Source organism: Alnus glutinosa, chromosome 6 (assembly GCF_958979055.1).
Source record: "Alnus glutinosa chromosome 6, dhAlnGlut1.1, whole genome shotgun sequence".
Classification (NCBI taxonomy): Eukaryota; Viridiplantae; Streptophyta; class Magnoliopsida; order Fagales; family Betulaceae; genus Alnus; species Alnus glutinosa.
The window spans coordinates 22,455,961-22,475,527 of NC_084891.1; the positions used below are offsets into that span (position 1 = coordinate 22,455,961).

General features: G+C 34.4%; 2 protein-coding genes across 2 annotated transcripts; both read left to right on the plus strand.

Moving 5' to 3' along the window:
- The first annotated feature begins 445 nt into the window (after positions 1-445).
- Positions 446-1,479, plus strand: LOC133871622 (uncharacterized). Its single transcript, XM_062309047.1, has 4 exons — positions 446-623; positions 722-1,007; positions 1,106-1,272; positions 1,421-1,479. Exons 1-4 carry the CDS (start codon positions 446-448, stop codon positions 1,477-1,479), a joined length of 690 nt encoding a protein of 229 aa, XP_062165031.1.
- Positions 1,480-8,196: 6,717 nt separating this feature from the next.
- LOC133870128 (uncharacterized) lies at positions 8,197-10,375 on the plus strand. Its single transcript, XM_062307184.1, has 6 exons — positions 8,197-8,385; positions 9,014-9,149; positions 9,249-9,418; positions 9,494-9,779; positions 9,878-10,044; positions 10,176-10,375. The coding sequence occupies exons 1-6, from the start codon at positions 8,334-8,336 to the stop codon at positions 10,340-10,342; spliced, it is 978 nt and encodes a 325-aa protein (XP_062163168.1). The 5' UTR covers positions 8,197-8,333; the 3' UTR covers positions 10,343-10,375.
- The last annotated feature ends 9,192 nt before the right edge of the window (positions 10,376-19,567 follow it).

Sequence of the window (19,567 nt, forward strand, 5' to 3'; positions counted from 1 at the left end):
AAAACTGGAACTAAAATTCTCAACAAGAGAATAAACAACAGCCACCAGCCCACTACTACAAACAGCAATAGGAACCAACACAGAAACAAGCAACAAAAAATCAAGTCTGCAGACAACAAAGGACAGCACAAGCTGTGCCTCAAAAGAAACAAAATACAAGTCTGCAGACAACAGAGGACAAAACAAACTGATCCTCAAATCAAACGCCAACTGCAAGCAAGATTTTTTTTCTAAATCTTTTGCAAGCAAGTCTCCAAAAGAATAAAACTCCAAAAGATTTAGAAAAAACATCTTGCTTGTAGTTGGCGTTTGATTTGAGGATCAGTTTGTTTTGTCCTCTGTTGTCTGCATACTTGTATTTTTTAGAAGTCCGCTTCTCCTTTCACTTGTTGCTTTCTTTTTTATTTTTTAGAATAGAAAAATATGATCGAGCATTTTTGTTTCCATGTCTAGGAGATTGGTACTCTATCCAAATGGGAATAAGAATAACAATGGGAACGGTCACATCTCTCTATACTTGGCAATAGCAGCTACCGATGCTTTTCCACTTGGCTGGGTGGTTAACGTGCACATAAGATTCTTTGTGTTTGATCAAATCCGAGACAAGTACCTCACTATTCAAGGTACGTAGCTTAATTCGCCCAAAACCTAGGCTTGTGCTTAAGTTTAATGCGAGCTTGGCTTTTTATATACAAATTGCTTGTGAACCTCAACAACTCAGATGCAAATGGGAGATCAAGACGCTTTCATAAGCTGATGACTGAAAGGGGATTCGCCCAGTTACTTTCCCATGATACTCTCAATGATTCATCAAATGGTTATCTTGTTGATGACACGTGTATCTTTGGGGTGGAAGTTTTTGTCATTAAAGGTACTTGTAGAGGGGAGATTTTGTCGATGGTAAATCAACCTCAACCTAATTATTTCACTTGGAGGATTGACAACTATACGACCTTGAAAGATGAAGTTTATTTCTCTGATCAATTCACTGTGGAAGGGCGAGGATGGTATGCACGATTGGCGTTTTGCTCTTCTACAACACTCTCAATTACAGCTTTAATTATTCTGTTAGTTTACAACATTTTTCTTTATAATTTGGATACAGGAATTTGTTTCTCTATCCGGAGGGAAATAAAACAGGAGCGGGCACATACTTGTCTCTCTATCTCACGTTAGATGGTTCAGAAATTCTTCTTCCCAACAGAAAATTGTACGCAAAATACAAGGTTCGAATAAGGGACCAACTCAATAGCAATCATCTTGAAAAGACAGGTCTGTTCTCGATCTTGACTTTCACAAAAATATGCTCTTAACCTTCATTTCTTTTCGACCATGCAGAACATAAGAAAATTCTCCTGAAAATTTACATGAAAAACCAATCTAAGAAAATCTAATAATATGACAAATTCTTACCTTACAGAGGAGAACTGGTTCTCTGATCCCAAAATGTCGGTTGTGGTTTCCACGAGTTTTTGTTAAAGAGAGATCTCCAGAACGAATCAAAGGGCTACTTGGTGGGTGATGGTTTTTGTTCATTGAATGCGAAATTGATGTCATATCCATAGTTAAGGATTTCTCCTGAAATTAATATTATGTTTAAATTGGACAAAATATAATGTCCCCTTGAATTCTATGAATAACAAATAGTGTTTATGAGCTCCCAATTGTTTATCCACTTTTCTGCTGAGACAGTAGTAAGTACTAATTAAGTACCATTAACATCCGAGCAGTATCCTCGTCTTTGTTACGTACCTTTGGCTTCTTTAATCATACATTATATATATATATATATATATATATATATATATATATATCTGTGTGTGTGAAAAGTATATATAACCCACTCAAACTATCACTTTATTGTCAATGTACCCCCTAAATTATCAAAAAATTTCAATCTCCCCCTAATGTCAAAAATGTCCTTCATAAAATTATTAAAATAAAATAAAACTAAAAAAAATTATTAAAAAAATAAAAAATAATTTATTCCAAAAAATAAAAAAAAAATTTAAAACTATTTTTTATATTTTTAAAAAAGAAAAATAATAATTTTCAGTTTTTTTTTTCTTTTAAAATAAATTGTACTTTTTCGTTTTTTTTTTTATTTTAATAAAAACTGGTTTTTTTTTTTATTTTAATTTTTTTTTTTAAATAAATAAATTTCTGTTATTTTTTGTGGTCAGTGTTATTCGAAAGAAAGTTGCATTCTTATTTTCTTTATATATATATAAATTATTTTTATTGTTTAATCGGGTTTAATTAGTAAAGATTTTTATATTACGAGGGAATATTTCAGGCTGTAATATTATCAACAACTTTTAGACATGAACCTAGTGTCGTCACTATAAGCCAGACTTTCTTGTCTTTTAGTGAGGAACCTAGTGTTGCCGTTGATTGGACTCATCGTTAAAACCACATTTTGTTTTGGTGATATATTTCACACATCGATCTCAGAGTCCGTTTAATAAATTTTGAGGCATGAGGCGATGAGTTTAAGTGAGGCTTTTAATTATATTTAAAAGTTAAATATTTATTTAAAGTTGTATACTACATATTTTTTTAAAAAAGTACTCTTCTCGCTTTTTAGGATGCAAAATAATTAATTAGTTTTTTATATTTAGGTTCTTTTAACATTTTATTTTTAATTGATAATATGACCAATCTTTCAAATAAGGCTTAAAAAGGGAGAAAAAGAGAAAAATCGAGAGTTATAAAGAGTGGGTTGTAATTGAATAAGATGTGAGGGACCTCTCTCGAACCCGAGAGCAGAGAGCGAAGGAATCAGAGCCTCGTGTTGAGAAAAAGGGAAGCACGATGCTTCCCTCCTCCCATGGTGTTTTGGGTACTTGTTTTTCAAAACCGGTAGGGTGTTTTTTTTTTCTCTTAGGGTGTTTTTCATCTCTTAGAGGAGAATGTAGTTGCTTTCTTGTCTTGTTTTGGGATTGAGGAGTAGTCCTCTGTCTTTATTGTGGTTTTTCGTTTTTGGAGTTTATTTTTTCGTTGCAGTTTGTATTGTGTGTAAGATTGCCTTAAAGTCCACCAAAATTTGAGAATGGAAATCAATCTGGGATGAATGCTTTCATGGTCCTTGGTGAAAATCCTTTTTGTTCCAGTGTGGTGAAATCCCAGTACAGCCTGGAAGGATTTATCATGGTTAGAATGCCTGTGACCGGAAATTTGAATACCGCCTAAATGAAGACAATGCCGACAAAAAGTGGGGAATATGGCTGCGTGCGGATGACCTATGTTACAGGCTGGGTGGGCCGCCTTTATTAGCCTTGAAGTCCTCTGCTCCGGCAGGCGATAAGGCGGTAGCGACGACCACTTTCCCTTGTGAGGGCAGTGATTGAGCGGGAGGAAAATCAGGTCAATAGGCTAGGGGTGATGACTTAGGTCCTGAAACCATGGAAACCCTAAGTGCAGCAAAACGACACTATCGGGAACTACATTCGGGACCCGTGATTCTAGCGATGTGATCCTTGCATCCTTGGTGGATGGCGATAGTGGGGAACTTTTGACGGCAACGATTCCAAAGGAGTTGTATGACGATGCTTCCTCAAATAGTTCCCCTCTTGTAAGGGAAAGGACGCGTGGAGGCTCAGCAACAGTGCATGTGGTTGTTTTTCGGGTAAAATACCTAATTGCTCCATGTGGTTTGCAAACTTTATTTTTTGCTCTCTGAGTTTTCATTTTTATCATAGGTGGTACCTGTGGTATGGGAAAAGACGAAAATGGTACATCCGTCCATTTTTCCATCCAAAATTAACGTCTAGCCATGCCATCCTACAGGTGTCGGCATACATGTACGACACCAGTCCCTATGGCTAGGACTGAGCAAAAACCGCACCGACCCGCATGAACCGCACCGCCCCTCACCACCCCTACCGGTTTTTATGTTGATATTTGCGGGCACGGGTTCGATTTTTGCCAAACCGTGTGAGGAGGGTCAGGGCTCAGGTTTAGGATTATTTCATCACCAGATCCCCGCACCGCACCGCATAAACCTAAAACACCTAAAAATAAAAAACCCTAACTCACCTGTCCGGCAACTCCAACGACTCTAGCTGTCCCTCACAAGTCACCCTTTCTTCATCTTCATTGGTAATACTAGCTTTGGATTCTTTGGCTCTGAGAACTAACGAGGACTGGAGGAGGACGAGCCTGGACAGTGGCTGAGATGTGCAAAGAGATCAAAAGAAGATGAAACCTAAAACTAAAAGTTTGAAATGATGAAAGTGAAACACATTGAAACCTAAAACTTTGAAAGGAAAAGAAAGAAACAAAGCCACATGGTAATCTAAAGACTGAGATACATTTTCTCAAAAAAAAAAAAAAAAGAAGGCTAAGATTCATTTCAAAGTGTTTTACAGGCATGCTATAGCTGTTAACAATTCACCCACTCCAAACGGTGCATTTGGTAGTTTCAATTACATTATTAGGCTGCATATTGATATGGTGCGTTTAGGAAATGGTGGAAATAAATAAGTAAAGAACAAATTGAGAACAACTCCCACGGGCCACGCGTACGGTGCGTTTAGGCTGGGTCTTGGTCTCTCTCTAGAATCTTCTTTCATTTTCCTCATCTTCTTCGTCCATCTCTCTACAGACACTGGCTCTTGGTCTTTCTCACTCGCTTCTCCACTTATTATTCTTCTTCTTCTTCTGGTTCTTCAGTTCTTCTAGGGTTTACGGAATGACGACCATGGAGAACGACGGGAGTGGCATCACCATTCCAATTGGTCGATTGTGATTGCGTCCTTCGTTCCTTGCCGAACCATAGGTTGGTGTTTCTCTGTTGCTTAAATTTCTCTATGTTTTGTTTGGTTCATGAGAAAATCGTTGATTTGTTTGGTTGCTTGCTTGTTTCTGAGAAAACCCGCAATCCCCCCCTTCCCCCGCACAACCGGCACATCCCCCCCCCCCTCCCCCCGCATCACCCCGCACCGCACTGCACAGATTCTTCATTTTCTGTGCGGTTTACGAGTCCACTTTAAGGAACCCGCAGGGGTACGGGGTGGGGCCAAAAAGGGGGGGAAAACCGCCCCCCGCCCCATGCTCACCTCTACCGATGGTACACCCCAGTGCTGACGTGGCTACCATATTTTTTTATTTTAATGATTTCTTCTATATATATATATATATATATATATATATATATTCTAGGGGTGGCTGGCCACCCCCAAGGGCCAAAGTGAGAAAACTTTATTTTTAGGTTTTGGCCCTTAGGGGTGGCCGAACCATCCCCATGGGCCACAGGGGTGGTTCGACCACCTGCAGACTGGTCTGTCTGGAGGTGGCACAAAAATATATTGATTGTTTACAACGTACCATGTGTGATATATTAAAACTAAGGTACCATTTCTGATACTTATACAAACCACAAGGGGCACATCATGAAATGTATAAAACCACAGGGGTATATATTGGAAAAAAAAAATTGTGTTTAAGTATCAAACATTTGGTCATTTTTTGGGTTATATCAATTGGCCACGCAGATTATTTTGTGTTTCCAATTGTTACAAATGAGTGATTGCGTTTTTTTTATTTTTTATTTTTTATTTTTTTATGAAGTGTTCAATTCTTGTATGTTATTTTGATACACGACATGCATACAGGTTACTTTTGATTCAAAACTGGCATACTAAATATACCAAATATTGTGTACCATTTGTGATATAATTACAAAACTAAAGTACTATTTCTGGTACTTATTAGAACCACATGAGGCACATCGTGAAATGTATAAAACCACAGGGGTATATATTGGAAAAAAAAAATTTGTGTTTAAGTAACAAACATTTGGTCATTTTTTGGGTTATATCAATTGCTTACGCATATTATTTTGTGTTTCCAATTGTTACACAGGAGTGATTGTGTTTTGTTTTTTGTTTTTTTTTTGTTTTTTTGTTAATTAAGGGTTCAATTCTTGTCAACATGTTATTTTGATACACGACAGGCATACATGTTACTTTTGGTTCAAAACAGACATATTAAATATACCAAATATTGTTTGTGTACAAAGTACCATTTGTGCTATAATAAAAAACTAAAGTACCATTTTTGGTACTTATTAGAGCCACAGGGGGCACATCGTGAAATGTATAAAACCACAGGGGTGTATATTGGAAAAAAAAATTGTGGTTTTTAATTTTAAGGCATTAAAAAAAACTACAAATAGTACATGGGTGTGGCCGAAACCACTCCTTTTGGGCCATGGGGGTGGTTCGGCCACCCCCATTTTGGCCTTTGGGGGTGGCCGAACCACCCCCAAGCCTAATGAGCCACCCCCAAGCCAAATGGGGGTGGCTCCATAATTTATTTATTTATTTTTATTTTTTAAAAAGGAAATCATTAAAATAAAAAAAAAATAAAAAAAAAAGTTAGCCCTGTCAGTGTTGAGGTGTGCCACGGGGACATGTGTCATGCATGTACGTCGACACCTGTAAAATGACATGGCTTGAGCCTGGACGTTAGTTTTGGATTGAAAAATGGACGGATGTACCATTTCCGTCTTTTTCCATACTATATGTACCACCTATGATAAAAATTAAAACTCAAGGGGGCAAAAAATAAAGTTTTCAAACCACAGGAGTGTATAAGGTATTTAACCCTTGTTTTTCAGCAGACTCCAACTGTTGAAGTGGGCTAGCTTTATCCAAAACGGTTATTGTAACCTTCCAGCATGAAGAATGTTATGGAGGGATTATAGGTATATGGCTAGCTTGTTTCTTGGCGTGTCCGGGAAATTGTATCCTCAAAGTCTAGGACTCTATTTTTGAAGAGTGTTTTTTGCTCTTTTGGTATTATGAAAGAAATCTGATCTTCTTAAAAAAAAGAAAAAAAGAAAAAAAGAAAAGAAAAGAAAAAAATTGAATAAGGTGTGAGAAGTTGGAGACTTTTCATCTCATCGTCATTTAATTATTTATATCTTTTTTTGAACAATGCAACTTTCAAAATGATGTTAGAGAAGAATTCATGGATATTGGAGACTTTCCATGAATATGAACATTGGGATTTTTTTTTTTATAAAAAAAAGAAAAGAAAAAAGAAGAAGTAAATAATGCTCTATTGAATTGAATAACGGTTGAATTGATTTTTCATATTTCTTTCTTTTCCAAAATCTATATCTTGAAAATTAACTTTTTTCCATCTTTCAATTGATAATTATTTTTATTATAATTGGAGCTTAATTATAGAATATTTACTATATTTTTACCATATTTAGAGTCTTAGACATTTTTTATTTTATGTAAAGAACATTTATTATATAGTTATTGTATGGGCATTGGGCAATCGCCTAATTTGTCTAACAAAAGAGCCCCCCCGCACTCCCCCCCCCCCTCCAATCACAATATCCATACCTACATATAAATACACACACTTATTGTAGTAGATTTGTGTGTGTATATAGTATATACACATACAAATACACACGTACAATAGAATATATGTATAAAAAATCTTTGGATTTGGTGATTACAATTCGTGACCATTGGATCAACAAATCTTGAATGGTTAGATGAGTCTATAATCACTATAAATATGACCTTTTGATCATAGGCAAAGACACACATCTCATAGCTTCTTTCTTTTCTCCTAAAAATTTCTATTTTATCAAATACCTTTACATTTGGAAAGAGAATAAAATACCTTTTGCCTTCATATTTTCTCTATTATATTATATATCTTTATAATTTTTCCAACAAATTAATGAAATTGAAGTAACATCAGAATGCTCTAGCTTGATTCAATTGTTTTTTTAACCCTTTTAATATCATAATAAGTTTTGATTAGATGGCCATCGTTAAATTCCATTTAATTTTGCAGAGGAACTAATTGAATATATATAGTCATATGATGGCTTGAAATATTTACAGACGTACAATTTGGGTATTTATAGCGTTGAAATGATCAACTGAAAACTTTTGCTTTCCTTCATGGAATATATAGTCTTAAAACTTAAAAGGCATTCAACTCTTCCGTCCATCGCATGATCACTTCATTCTTTTCCGAAGTTTGTTCATTAATGAGAAGGAATTAATTCTTGTTTTTGTGCGCCACGCAATAACTGATCCAAAGCGTGCTTTGAGAAAAATATCCTACAAAGTAAAGAAACGAATTGAATATATATATCCATATTTGGTCGATAAATAAGAATAATAATTCGACCAAGTTAATTAGAGGAGGAAGCTTAAAAGTTATTGTTTCATCCGATCGATTGAGAGAAATAGAGTCATTAATTCATCTTCCTCAAGGCTCACAAAAAAAGTAGCCGTTCTGCTTTACATAGGAGCATAGGACCACCGTGAGAAAGAAGAATTCAAAAGACGGACATGGAAGGTGAAAGTTACCATCCTCACCCTGCTGCCGATAATGATGAAAGTGGTATATACTCTCTCTTTTCCAACTTTAAGAATTTCCTCTACTGCCCAACCCTCTTCCCTTTGATTGAATATAAAAATTAGGAAAACTTCACATATCAATTTTTTTATCTTTTCTTCAATTTTTTCAATCATGACTTTAAATTTTAAAAAGTGTCAATTTAAGATATTTATCATTAATTTTTTTTTTTTTTTTTTAAATCTCAACCATATGTTAGAATTTTTTGGTTAAATCCTGCCAAAATTTTCAAAATACCTTGTTTTTTTTTTTAAAAAAACATTTATAACAATTTTCAAAGATTCAGGCATGGGTATTTTTGCAAATTTCGTTAAATTCTAACTAACACCTAAATCCTTACAATTTTTTTCTAAAAAAAAATATGAGTATTTTAGAAATTTTGACAGAATTAACGAAAAATTCTAACGAAGAATTGAAATTGAAAAAAAATTAAAAAATGAATACCATAAATTGACATTTTTTAAAGTTCGAAGTTATGATTGCAATAGTTATAAATAAAAAAAAAAATTATAAGTTTTAATTTAAGTTTTTCTTAAAAACCATTAACGAGAAGTGTCACACTAATTACCTTTATACTTTTTAATCTAATTTTTTTTATACATTTTTATCTCAGGAATCGTACGATCAAATACAGATGTCCCACCAGCTCATGATCATTATACATTTCAAATCAAGAATTTCTCATTACTGTTAGGGATGAAGGAGGAAAAATGTCACTCAGGCCAATTTGAAGTTGGTGGCTATCAATGGTGCATCTCCAGGAGTCCGCTTCTCCTTTCACTTGTTGCTTTCTTTTTTATTTTTTAGAATAGAAAAATATGATCGAGCATTTTCGTTTCCATGTCTAGGAGATTGGTACTCTACCCAAATGGGAAAAAGAATAGCAATGGTAACGATTACGTCTCTCTGTACTTGGCAATCGCAGCTACCGATGCTTTTCCACTTGGCTGGGTGGTTAACGTGCACATAAGATTCTTTGTGTTTGATCAAATCCGAGACAAGTACCTCACTATTCAAGGTACGCAGCTTAATTGTGCTTAAGTTTAATGCGAGCTTTGCTTTTTACAATTGCTTATGAACCTCAACAACTCAGATGCAAATGGGAGATTACGACGCTTTCATAAGCTGATGACTGAATGTGGATTCGCCCGGTTACTTTCCCATGATACTCTCAATGATTCATCAAATGGTTATCTTGTTGATGACACGTGTGTCTTTGGGGTGGAAGTTTTTGTCATTAAAGGTACTTGTAGAGGGGAGATTTTGTCCATGGTAAATCAACCTCAACCTAATTATTTCACTTGGAGGATTGACAACTATACGACCTTGAAAAATAGATGGAATCGCTCTGGGCAATTCACTGTGGAAGGGCTAGAATGGTAAGGATGACTGGTTTTTCGCTGGTCTATATCACTCTCAGTTGCAGCTTTACTTATTCTGTTAGTTTCCAACATTTTTCTTTATAATTTGGATACAGGCAATTGCTTTTCTTTTCGGAGGGAGAAGGAACAGAAGCCGACAAATACTGGTCTCTCTATCTCAGATTAGTTGATACAGAAAGTCTTCCTCCCAACAGGAAGTTGTACGCAAAATACAAGCTGCGAATAAGAGACCAAATCAACAGCAATCATCTTGAAAAGACAGGTCTGTTCTCTTGGCTTTCGCAAAAATATGCTCTAAACCTTCATTAATTTCTTTTCCACCTGAACAGAAGACAATTCCCTCCTAAAAATTTACATGAAAGACCAATCTAATAACCCACTTTTACCTTACAGTTGAGAACTGGTTCTATCGTCCCCCTCCCATCAGTTGCTTTTGTCGCACGCTTTTGCCGAGCAGAGATAGCGAGGACGCATCAAAGGGCTACTTGGTGGGTGATTGTTTGTTCATTGAATGCAAAATTGATGTCATATCCGTAGTTAAGGATTTCTCCTCAAATTAATATTGCATATGTTTAAATTGGACAAAATATAATGTCCCCTTGAATTTTATGAATAAAGATTGCAAAATTCTGGCATCTCTTTTTTCTTTTCTTCAAAAGGATATGTAAAGTTTTGATAGGATATATATGCATTAAATATGCATTAAATTTTCGACCAAGAAGGATTTTGTTTCAAAAGAAAAATGATTTTCATAAACTAGATTTAAATTTAAACATAAGCTTTACATGAACTTAATATAGATTTAATCTAAAAAGTAGGAAGACTTATGTTTCTTTAGACATAAAAAAAGAATATAGAATTTTGGGCCAACCCTTAGTTGGGCTAAATTTGGGTTAAGAAATTCAAAATCTCTAGAAGGCCATAGGAAGTGTCCTTCGGGTTTTGGGCCGTAATTGTGTTTTGGGCCGTAATGAGAAGGCTATTTGAATCAAAAAGTCCATATGCACTAAATTGGAAGGCAAGAACACTATATTCTTCATTTTCAAGTTATTTTCCAATGGTGCCAACCATTCGTTGATCTAATTATGTATAAATCACAGCGGGCCAAAATCGAGGAAACATAACTATAATTTTTGAAATTCCAGATTTGATGTATTTTGATTGAGGCTGAAAATCGAAACCTATAGGGGATAGCTTAAGCTAAATAAATTATAATGTTTGAATATGAAAAACCAAATCAGTCCCAAGGATATGAAAATATTTGGGCCAATACTTATTAAATAAAAAAAAAAAAAGTGGATAGAATTAGAATTAGTTATTAAAAGATTCTATCTGTTCTGCATATTCTTTGACATTGTTGAGGAAAGGTCAAACCATTTCTTTAGTTTAAAGCATCAAGATATTTAAATAAAAAATAGAGAAAATTACATTTACTACCTTCGAACAAGTATCTAATTTACAATCATCCTACCGAGCTTTAAAAAATGACAAGTGACTTAATTTGAGGGATTGACGAAATGACTAGACCCGACTGCTTGGAGTTAAAAATAAATGTAAAATTATGAAGCAGGAATATAGAGAGTCTGTTTGGGATCAGTTGAGAAATAAAGCTTTTGCTTATAAAACTTTTGCCTACGAACTTTTGTCAAAAGCGATCACTGAAAAACTGTTTTCATGTTTGGTAATTGCATATGTTAAGTGCTTTTTGAATGTCATTGGTAACAAAACTAAAAAAAAAAAAAAAAACACTTGCTGTTAGTTGTAAAAATGACAATAAATGACATGTAATGTTTTGTTTCCATTTTATAATAAAACCTTTTTATATAAAAATGGTTAATGTGAACTTTTTTAATTTTTTAACGGTTTAATTTTATATTTTTTTTTAACTTCGGTTCATATGAATCATATCTGACCCCAAAAAAAAAAAGAATACGGAAACCAAGGCATTTCATCCGACGTATTGGGATGCTTAAAAGTTATCGTTGATTCATTTCATCTGATTGAGAGAAATAAATAAGACCAATTTCCCAGGCAAGAGAAAGAAACGGCCATCGAGTACACCTAATATTGTTTTGACAAAAAAAACTTGATGGGTCACTACATAAGCATAAAATAGCAGAATAAAAAGTAATAAACATTCACAGAAGATATTAAGATTTAAGTGGTTCAGCTTGACAAGTCTACATTCACTGACGGAGAAGATACAAGAAAATTTTACTAACAAAATGATGAAGTACAAAGAGCAGAACAAAAAGAATCACTGAAACTCAAAAGCTTCAATACACCCAAATCTCATTCTCACAAAAAAAAAAAAAAAAGAAAAAAAGAATTAATACACAAGAAGAAAAAAAAACCTCCTCTAATTCTCTAAGCCTTGAACGGCACTTCAAAGTGTGAGAAAATACAAGTGTGAGACTCTCGAATGAAGCTACTGCAACTCTTTTTCTCTCTATTGCTGGACTGGATCCACGTTCCTAGCTGCCTCTCACTATTGTTCCTTTTATAAATGACCGAATGGATTCTTCACCATGAAGCAAAGCAAGACTTCTCTAAGAAGTAAAGTGAGAAGCCTTCCCCGAAAAGTAAACAAGAAGAAGAAAAAAGAAAAAACTCCTGCACAAACCATTCATAACAATTACACAACTCTATTCACATGGGGTGTGACTCATGTAGTAGGTCTCATTCACATGAGTCCCACTCCATGTGAGTAGAGTTGTGTAATTATTGTGTATAGTTGTTGTACAAGAAGCATTTTCCATTTCAATGGCCTTCACTACAAAAAAACAAGACATGTACGTGTCATAATGACCACGTGGCGAGATGTAGCAGAAAATATGAAAAAGCCAGTTAGCCACGTGTAACTCGCAATGTGTATTTATTACACGTAGCCAATTGGTCATGTGTATTATTTACACGTGGCTAACAGGCTACGTGTAATTAATATACGTTGCGAGTTGGCCACGTGTAAATAATACATGTGGCTAAAATATTTTTTTAAAATTTTTTTCAAGAAATAAAATATATTTAAAATTTAAAATTTTAGCAACGTGCTTGATGAACACATTGCCATTTGCATGTTTTGGGGGGAGGGTTTTAAATTTGTCTTTGATTTCAATTTTTTTTTTTTTTTTTTTTTTTTTTCATTTCTTTTTAAAAGCCAGATCTGTCTGGCTTCTTAATTTTTTTTCTTCTTTTTTTTTAGAAATCTCTCTATCTCTCGTCTTTCCTCATTTTCTTATTATTTTTTTCAACTCTCTCTCGTCTCTCCCCAGCTCCCACATACGTCTCTCCCCATTTTTCATCAAAAAAATGGCTCACTTTTTTTGTATTTATTTCTCAGCAGACGACGACTCACGACCACCCGGACGCACGACTCGATCGCCAACTCCCGGGGAAGCTCGTTTTCGTCGTCGGTGATGGAGAAGAGGCCGGTGGTTTGTGGGTCCTTTTGATGGTGATTTTTGGTCTTTTTGTTAATTTTTTTGGTCCTTTTTGTTAGTCGTCGGAGTAGTTGGTTTCTTTTGGTGTTTTCTGCTCATTCTCGGCCAAATGAGTATTTTTGAAGTGGGTATTTTCGTCGATCGGTGGTGTGGGTATTCTCGCCGGATCTCGACAGATCCCACTGGCCCTTTCTCCAGATCTCGCCAGATCGCCGGATCTCGACGACGTACACCGGCCCTTTCTCCGTATACCGTATACAATATTAGAAAGAAAAAAAAAATGAAGAATGAAAGAACAAATCAATATCTGTTCTTTTCTTGTATTTTTTTTTTTTTAAAAAAAAATCCTGATTTTGGCAACGTGAGTAAGGAATAGGTGGCTAAAAATATATAATTTTCCATTTAAAAAAAAATAATAAATTTAGCCGCTTGAGAATGACACGTGGCTAAAAGTCAAGTGGCTAAATAGCCACATATATAAAATTACACGTTGCTAAATGTACATTTAGCAACAGCTGGATTTACTACGCGTAACCCACGTGGCTAACTGCACGTGGCTAACAGTTAGCCACGTGTATGACCCCATACATGTGGCTAACTACAAGTGACTAAAAACAAAGTTTTTTTTGTAGTGCTTGTTTAGAAACGCCATGACCGGAATATAATAGTGGGCCGTCACTATTCACATTTATTTTATTTTATTTTTACATTTTTCAATAACAATCAACATAAAAACATTCTAACTTTTTCTATTTTTTATATCACATCAATAATTTTTTATTATTATTCAAATAAAAAAATTCACTACAATACAAAACTTTTTCACTTTTTTATACAAATTAGTTTTACTTTATATCACATCACTTTTTTCTAATTTCAAAATTAACAACTCACTATTCTGTTCTGTGCAAGTGTATTATTTCATTTTTATTTTTATTTTTATTTTTAATAAAATACACTTTCCACAAGGAAAGTGCCGGACAGGGACGGCTAACCGTCCTTGTTTATCATTACTCGTTAATATATATAAACCATTGCATGTTCAAAATAGTAATTTTTTTTTAGTGAGGAATCTAGTGTTGCCGTCGATTGGACTCATCGTTAAAACCACATTTTGTTTTGGTGATATATTTCACACATCGATCTCAGAGTCCGCTTAATAAATTTTGAGGCGTGAGGCGATGAGTTTAAGTGAGGCTTTTAATTATATTTAAAAGAATCTAGTGTTGCCAACGACTCTAGCTGTCCCTCATGAGTTACCCTTTCTTCATCTTCATTGGTAATACTAGCTTTGGATTCTTTGGCTCTGAGGACTAACGATGACTGGAGGAGGACGAGCCTGGACAATGGCTGAGATGTGCAAAGAGATCAAAAGAAGATGAAACCTAAAACTGAAAGTTTGAAATGATGAAAGTGAAACACATTGAAACCTGAAACTTTGAAAGGAAAAGAAAGAGACAAAGCCTCATGGTAATCTAAAGGCTGAGATACATTTTCTCAAAAAAAAAAAAAAAAAAAAGAAGGCTAAGATTCATTTCAAAGTGTTTTCCAGGCATGCTATAGCTGTGAACAACTCACCCACTCCAAACGGTGCATTTGGTAGTTTCATGAACATTATTAGGGTGCATATTGATATGGTCCGTTTAGGAAATGGTGGAAATAAATAAGTAAAGAACAAATTGAGAACAACTCCCACGGGCCACGCGTACGGTGCGTTTAGGCTAGCTCTTGGTCTCTCTCTAGAATCTTCTTTCATTTTCCTCATCTTCTTCGTCCATCTCTCTACAGACACTAGCTCTTGATCTTTCTCACTCGCTCCTCCACTTATTCTTCTTCTTCTTCTTTTGGTTCTTCAGTTCTTCTAGAGTTTGTGGAATGGCGACCATGGAGAACGACGGGCGTGGCATCACCATTCCAATTGGTCGATTGTGATTGAGTCCTTCATTCCTCGCCGAACCATATGTTGGTGTTTCTCTGTTGCTTAAATTTCTCTATGTTTTGTTTGGTTCATGAGAAAATCGTTGATTTGTTTGGTTGCTTGTTTGTTTCTGAGAAAACCCGCACCCCCCCCCCTTCCCCCTCACAACCATTTTCTGTGCGGTTTACGAGTCCACTTTAAGGAACCCGCAGGGGTGCGGGGTGGGGCCAAAGAGGGGGGGAAAACCCCCCCCCCCCCCCCCCCCCCCCCCCGCCCCATGCTCACCTCTACCCATGGCACACCCCAGCGCTGACGTGGCTTCCATATTTTTTTATTTTAATGATTTCTTTTATATATATATATATATATATATATATATATATATATATATATATATATATATATATTCTAGGGGTGGCTGGCCACCCCCAAGGGCCAAAGTGAGAAAACTTTATTTTTAGGTTTTAGCCCTTAGGGGTGGCCGAACCATCCCCATGGGCCAGGGGGGTGGTTCGACCACCCACAGACTGGTCTGTCTGGAGGTGGCACAAAAATATATTGATTGTTTACAACGTACCATGTGTGATATATTAAAACTAAGGTACCATTTCTGATACTTATACAAACCACAAGGGGCACATCATGAAATGTATAAAACCACAGGGGTATATATTGGAAAAAAGTCTGTGTTTAAGTAACAAACATTTGGTTATTTTTTGGGTTATATCAATTGGCCACGCAGATTATTTTGTGTTTCCAATTGTTACAAAGGAGTGATTGCGTTTTTTATTTTTATTTATTTTTATTTTATTTTTATGAAGGGTTCAATTCTTGGATGTTATTTTGATACACGACATGCATACATGTTACTTTTGATTCAAAACTGGCATACTAAATATACCAAATATTGTGTACCATTTGTGATATAATTACAAAACTAAAGTACCATTTCTGGTACTTATGAGAATCACATGAGGCACATCGTGAAATGTATAAAACCACAGGGGTATATATTGGAAAAAAAATGTGCGTTTAAGTAACAAACATTTGGTCATTTTTTGGGTTATATCAATTGGCTACGCATATTATTTTGTGTTTCCAATTGTTACACATGAGCGATTGTGTTTTGTTTTGTTTTTTTTTTTTTTTTGTTAATTAAGGGTTCAATTCTTGTCAACATGTTATTTTGATACACGACAGGCATACATGTTACTTTTGGTTCAAAACAGGCATACTAAATATACCAAATATTGTTTGTGTACAAAGTACCATTTGTGGTATAATAAAAAACTAAAGTACCATTTCTGGTACTTATTAGAACCACAGGGGGCACATCGTGAAATGTATAAAACCACAGGGGTGTATATTGAAAAAAAAAATTGTGGTTTTTAATTTTAAGGCATCAAAAAAAACTACAAATAGTACATGGGTGTGGCCGAAACCATTTCTTTTGGGCCATGGGGGTGGTTCGGCCACCCCCATTTTGGCCTTTGGGGGTGGCCGAACCACCCCCAAGCCTAATGAGCCACCCTCAAGCCAAATGGGGGTGGCTCCATAATTTTTTTTTTTTTTTTTTTTTTTTTAAAAAGAAATCATTAAAATAAAAAAAATAAGTTAGCCATGTCAGCGTTGAGGTGTGCCACGGGAATATGTGTCATGCATGTACGTCGACACCTGTAAGATGACATGGCTTGAGCCTGGACGTTAGTTTTGGATTGAAAAATGGACGGATGTACCATTTCCGTCTTTTTTCATACTATATGTACCACCTATGATAAAAATTAAAACTCAAGGGGCAAAAAATAAAGTTTTCAAACCACAGGAGTGTATAAGGTATTTAACCCTTGTTTTCAGCGGACTCCAACTGTTGAAGTGGGCTAACTTTATCCAAAACGGTTATTGTAACCTTCTAGCATGAAGAATGTTACAGAGGGATTATAGGTATATGGCTAGCTTGTTTCCCGGCGTGTGTCAGAGAAATTGTATCTTCAAAGTCTAAGACTCTATTTTTGAATAGCGTTTTTTGCTCTTTTGGTATTATGAAAGAAATCTGATCTTCTTAAAAAAAAAAAAAAATGAAAAGAAAAGAAAAAAATTGAATAAGGTGTGAGAAGTTGGAGACTTTTCATCTCATCATCATTTAATTATTTATATCTTTTTTTGAACAATGCAACTTTCAAAATGATGTTAGAGAAGAATTCATGGTTATTGGAGACTTTCCATGAATATGAATATTGGGATTTTTATTTTTATTTTTTTTATAAAAAAAAAAAAAGGTAAATAATGCTCTATTGAATTGAATAACGGTTGAATTGATTTTTCATATTTCTTTCTTTTCCAAAATCTATATCTTGAAAATTAACATTTTTCCATCTTTCAATTGATAATTATTTTTATTATAATTGGAGCTTAATTATAGAATATTTACTATATTTTTACCATATTTAGAGTCTTAGACATTTTTATTTTATGTAAAGAACATTTATTATATAGTTATTGAATGGGCCTCGGGCAATCGCCTAATTTGTTCCCCCCCCCAAATCACATCCATCCATCCATCCATACATATAAATACACACATCCATCCATCCATCCATATAAATACACACACTTCTTGTAGTATATTTGTGTGTGTATATAGTATATTCACATACATACAGATACACATACAAATACATACGTACAATAGAATATTTGGATAAAAAAACTTTGGATTTGGTGATTACAATTCGTGACCATTGGATCAACAAATCTTGAATGGGGTTAGATGCGTCTATAATCGCTATAAATATGACCTTTTGGTAAGAGGCAAAGACACACATCTCATAGCTTCTTTCTTTATAATTTTTCCAACAAATTAATGAAATTGAAGTAACATCAGAATGCTCTAGCTTGATTCAATTGTTTTTTTAACCCTTTTAACATCATAATAAGTTTTGATTAGATGGCCATCGTTAAATTCCATTTAATTTTGCAGAGGAACTAATTGAATATATATAGTCATATGTTGGCTTGAAATATTTACAGACGTACAATTTGGGTATTTATAGCGTTGAAATGATCAACTGAAAACTTTTGCTTTCCTTCATGGAATATATAGTCTTAAAACTTAAAAGGCATTCAACTTTTCCGTCCATCGCATGATCACTTCATTCTTTTCCGAAGTTTGTTCATTAATGAGAAGGAATTAATTCTTGTTTTTGTGTGCCACGCAATAACTGATCCAAAGCGTGCTTTGAGAAAAATATCCTACAAAGTAAAGAAACTAATTGAATACATTCATATTTTGTCGATAAATAAGAATAATAATTCGACCAAGTTAATTAGAGGAGGAAGCTTAAAAGTTATTGTTTCATCTGATCGATTGAGAGAAATAGAGTCATTAATTCATCTTCCTCAAGGCTCACAAAAAAAGTAGCCGTTCTGCTTTACATAGGAGCATAGGACTACGGTGAGAAAGAAGAATTCAAAAGAAGGACATGGAAGGTGAAAGTTACCATCCTCACCCTGCTGTCGACAATGATGAAAGTGGTATATACTCTCTCATTAATTTCCAACTTTTAGAATTCATCTACTGCCCAACCCTTTGCCTTTGATTGAATATACAAATTAGGAAAACTTCAATTACAATTTTTTATCTTCCATTACGTTTTTTAGTCATAATTTCAAACTTTAAAAAGTGTCATATCTATCTTTCAATTTTTTTAAATCTCAACCATCCGTTAGAATTTTCGGTTAAATTCTATCAAAATTTCTAAAATACCTATGTTTTTTTTTTTTTTTTTAAAAAAAAATATTTATACCAATTTTCAAAGATTCAGACATGTGTATTTTTGTAAATTCCGTTAAATTTTGACCAGTACCTAAATCCTTACAATTTTTTTCCTAAAAAAATAGAGGGGTATTTTGAGAATTTTGACAAAATTTAACGGAAAATTCTAACCAAATGTTGAAATTGAAAAAAATTGAAAGATAAATACACTAAATTGACACTTTTTTAAAGTTTGAAGTTATTATTTCAAAAGAAAACACTCAAGTTTTGTTATCTTTCCTGTTCTCTTCCATCAACGTGTCTCTCTTATTTTTTTTGTTTTTGTTTCCATTTTTGAAATTTCATGAAATTAGGTCTTTAATTCAGTCTTTGAAAAAAAAAATTCAGTAACAAAATCATTCCCATGAAGCTAGTTTTAAGTGAAGTTTTTCCAAAAAACTATTAAGAAAAATGTCACGCCGATTAACTTTATACTTCTTTAATCCAATTTCTTTTATACATTTTTATCTCAGGAATCGTACGATCAAATACAGATGTTCCACCAGCTCTTGATCATTATACATTTCAAATCAAGAATTTCTCGTTACTGTTAGGGATGAAGGAGGAAAAATGTCACTCTGGCCAGTTTGCAGTTGGCGGCTATCAATGGTACGTG

Bases quoted from the DNA above. Each gene is read 5' to 3' on its own strand.
- LOC133871622 (XM_062309047.1), top strand. From the start codon at position 446: ATGTCTAGGAGATTGGTACTCTATCCAAATGGGAATAAGAATAACAAT. The intron at 624-721 runs GTACGTAGCTTA...TCAACAACTCAG, and splicing joins CAAGTACCTCACTATTCAAG to ATGCAAATGGGAGATCAAGA. The intron at 1,273-1,420 runs GTCTGTTCTCGA...CTTACCTTACAG, and splicing joins CAATCATCTTGAAAAGACAG to AGGAGAACTGGTTCTCTGAT.
- LOC133870128 (XM_062307184.1), top strand. From the start codon at position 8,334: ATGGAAGGTGAAAGTTACCATCCTCACCCTGCTGCCGATAATGATGAA. The intron at 9,150-9,248 runs GTGCATCTCCAG...TTCCATGTCTAG, and splicing joins GAAGTTGGTGGCTATCAATG to GAGATTGGTACTCTACCCAA. The intron at 9,419-9,493 runs GTACGCAGCTTA...TCAACAACTCAG, and splicing joins CAAGTACCTCACTATTCAAG to ATGCAAATGGGAGATTACGA.